The 3,795-nt window shown below is 38.6% G+C and overlaps 1 protein-coding gene across 1 annotated transcript; it reads left to right on the forward strand.

Moving 5' to 3' along the window:
* The first annotated feature begins 589 nt into the window (after window positions 1-589).
* LOC113213011 (glutamic acid-rich protein) lies at window positions 590-3,789 on the forward strand. The gene is made up of 9 exons (XM_026431916.2): window positions 590-914; window positions 1,003-1,154; window positions 1,363-1,506; window positions 1,602-1,739; window positions 1,825-1,935; window positions 2,024-2,174; window positions 2,266-2,360; window positions 2,439-2,622; window positions 3,065-3,789. The coding sequence occupies exons 1-9, from the start codon at window positions 590-592 to the stop codon at window positions 3,472-3,474; spliced, it is 1,710 nt and encodes a 569-aa protein (XP_026287701.1). The 3' UTR covers window positions 3,475-3,789.
* The last annotated feature ends 6 nt before the right edge of the window (window positions 3,790-3,795 follow it).

Genomic DNA, 3,795 nt, shown 5'->3' on the forward strand with positions numbered 1-3,795 from the left:
TCGACTGTCCTTGTTGTACGGCCCTCGTCCACAATTCATTTTCATCCAATCTAAAAGCATTAGACACAAGATGTAAACAATATATTGGACTCAGAAGGAAAGGTATGTGGTTATGTGAAACGTGTGTAACCAAAACATACCTCGTAGGATAACCTTCACTAGAACAATGAGTGTTGTAAGCACGTTGACATAATACAATTTCTCATCATAGAATTTTTGATTGTCCTTTTTAATTTTTTTTTTTTACTCTTAATTCACTTTGAGAATGTTGACGAGAGAGAAACAAGAATGAGCAATACGTCTCCTGGAACAATCGGACAATAACAAGTAACAAGAGAAGAACGGATGACGTTCACTGACTCCACTGACACCAACCCAACATACCAACAACAACAATCAGCGACTCCCTGCGGACAAATTTGAAAATTCGCAATATCGCGACGTTTGTGTTTTAGCATGTACGTGTTTAATTAAAGCATTGCTCAATTAATCGTTGCGCTAAACTTTTGATCAGTTTTACTTTCGTTGGTAATGTTTGTGTTCCAGAAAAGTATCCAGTGCAAGGCGGTGAGTCGCGGCAACTCAGCGGATGTTGGTCGTGTTCAAACTTGTCGTTCGTGTGGTTGAATGGGGCAGGCAGGTGGTTCTCTTCCTATCGGGCGACACGGCTTTGACAAGTATGGGTTCAAAAATGGAATCGTACGAAGATCTGAACAAGTTCGCATTTGTTCTGTACTTCGGGCCAATGAAGAAATTTGAGGTGGTGGACGCGAAGAGGCTGTACGTGCTAAGTGGAAACCGCAGGAGGCACTACGACCATCGCACCGACGAAGCACAGGCCAAGAATCTGAGTGTCGCTGCAACTGATTCTGCAGGAAAAACTTTGACCAGATGCCATGTGCTGCTCACAGGAGGTAAGACAAGTTTTAAATATAACGCTAAATTTAGGCACACCGCAAAGGTTATGAGGCAATTATTTTCCATTTGTCATTGTTTCTTTAGCATCAGCTGACGACGTGAGGGCCGAATTGAATTTGGCAAAGGCTCAAAATATAAGGCTTTCCTGCCCTCCAAGAAAGTCGATTGGGCCCATTACTTTCCCTGTGGAGGATTTCTTAATGGAGGAGGAGCGGCAGGCTGCTAAGAACAAGCTGGTGAGTGCCCATAGACATCTTAATGTATGAATGCTGTAACCATTACGATGGGCTCAGGATCAGTCGGATTGGCCACTGTTTGTGCTCATACCTAAGTTTTGGAAAGTGTTGGTTCTCAGTTGCCACTTTGCTGTGTCTTACTGGACCTTGAGTTAGTAGCCTGCTTTACTCGACAAACTTTGTACAATTGAATTGCCTGATTTTGCAGAAATCTTATAACTCGGCTAAGCTTAAGGCCAAGAACGACAAGCACTCCAATATTGTAAAGAGGTCTCTGTTTAAGAAGCCCCAGCATAGCAGCACCCCAATTAAATGTAAAGATAACGGAAAACGATCTCCAAAGAAAAATAAGGTATCCATGAAAGTAGGAGAGAAGTCTGGCTGTGTGAACGCTGCTCGTTACATTGCAAACTTCTTTTAATTTGTGTTTTTTATTTTGCATTGCAGTGCACTGTTGAAAATAATAATGCTCCAGGTATTAAACATACGGAAGAAGCTGCTCCTAAAGCAGACATAGTATTGGAGGAGCCTCCAACTGTTACTCATGGAAGTGGCAATGGAAATATTAGTACCGACGCCATCAAAGTGAGCCAACAACTATATTTTAATGCAATATACTTTGCTGATATGTGGGGAAAAAACTTATTATGTATGTACTACTTAATTTCAGACCTCTGCAGACATGACTTCAGGGAATCAGTTGAAATCCCTGTCAACTGAACTTTCAACAGGGATTCCTACTGCTGGAAGCAACAATGGGCATGCGTCCAAATCATCCAAGGTGAGCAAACAATGTTTTATTTGTATGTTTGTGAAACATACTTGCTGATGTGAAAAACTTTTACTATGAATGTACTATTTCATTTCAGACTTCCAGTCACGACATAACTCCATTAGAGAGCCAACTCAAGTCATTGTCAACCGAACTTGCAGAAAAAGTCGAGAATGACAAGCTGATTCACTCAAAGATACTGGACAACTTGAAAGACATTTCATCGAAGTTAGATCTTATCAGTGGTGGTATGTACACAATATTGTCATTTTAAGTCCTATTGCATTTGATTTCGTGATCTGAAACTGATTCTGAACTGTTTTTCATTTGCAAATGTAGGTGAACACTCACGACGCCAAAAAAACAAGTGTGCCATTCAATCTTTGGAAACTTTAGTCTCCGAAGCAGCTGTAAACCCTATTCCACACGACAAGGTACTATTTCCTTCTTTCAATTTTAAAGAAAACGTTCCTTATAGCTGCTTAATCTGATACGAGTAAATTCTTTATCAGGTTTATATAGGTGGTGATAGATACATTGCTAAAAAGTCTATGGTGGACACCGAAAAATTAACTACATACAAAGCCAGGCTAAGGAAAGCTTTAGAACTAATTTTAGTACATCCTGAATCATATAATCTCACTGGAGCAGATGGGATGAAAAAAGTGTCAGAGCAGCAAGTGGAGGCAACAAAAAGTAAGTTTGTGTAGCACACTCCTACACACAGTTCATGCATGCAGTTCTGCAATGCACTTTGTGTTAAGGTGGGGTGTGGGTGAAAAATTGCCAAATTTGCAATAAAAATGAGTAAGACTGTGAAAAATAAAAATATAGTTTATACAATTTCAATCTCTGTTACACTATGGGAAGTGTTTCTGTAGGATTCTATTAAGTGGCTTCATTATGGGGTTTCAACTCAACTCCATATCATGAAGCCCCTTAATAGAATTCTGGAAACATTGACCGTATTGTAACAGATTAAAATTGAATGGACTACATGTTTTCAGTCTACCCTACCTAATTTCATTTTCATTTACAATTTTGCAATTTTCACCCACACCTTACCTTAATGGTACTACTTAAACACTGTTTCCTGTGCATTCGAACACTTTGTCATTCAATCTTTTCATTATCTCAGATTTCCTACAAGCTTTGAATTGGAAATCCTTCAATTTGAAGCCAATGAAGGTCGGTAAGAAAGTTTTCCAGCCTCATACGGATGACTTTGTAAGGCGTTCCATGAGCAAGTATCTCTGTGAAATCAGCATAAAACCAAAGAAGACCAAGAAAGACAGTGATTCAGAAAATGAAGAAGATGAAGATGGCAGAAAGAGAAAGAAAAATAGAGTAGACGGAGAGATTGATGACGAAGAAGATGAAGAAGTAGAAACTAGAAAGAAGGCAAAGAAGAGGAATGAAATTGATGACGAAGAGGATGAAGAAGAAGAAATTAGAAAGAGGGCAAAGAATAACAGTGACAATGAGAATTCTGATGATGGTGACAATCAGGACATTACTATCAGTTCTGATTGTTCATTCCTGAAGTAATGTGAAATTCTTGATCTAGTCCTCTTTGAATTTGATGATTGTTGTAACTTAGCTGATTGATCTGTCCAAGACTATCATTTATTTTGTTATCTACTTCTTAGAACAAAATTTGTCACCAAAACCACAAATAATGACAAATGTTGTTTGTAAAAACCTTGTTAACTTCCAGATCTTGCCCCGCATATTTAATTACCAGTTTAAACTAATCTTCTTTCCTATAAGATTATTGTTTTAAGTCATTTGTTACGCAGCAAAGTTATTCTTTTGTTTGCCTAAGTAACGACCAGTTACTTGGTTTGCCAAAGCAATATGTTATTTTTT

The sequence above is a fragment of the Frankliniella occidentalis genome, unplaced genomic scaffold (assembly GCF_000697945.3).
Source record: "Frankliniella occidentalis isolate FOCC.00 unplaced genomic scaffold, Focc_3.1 Scaffold3830, whole genome shotgun sequence".
Classification (NCBI taxonomy): Eukaryota; Metazoa; Arthropoda; class Insecta; order Thysanoptera; family Thripidae; genus Frankliniella; species Frankliniella occidentalis.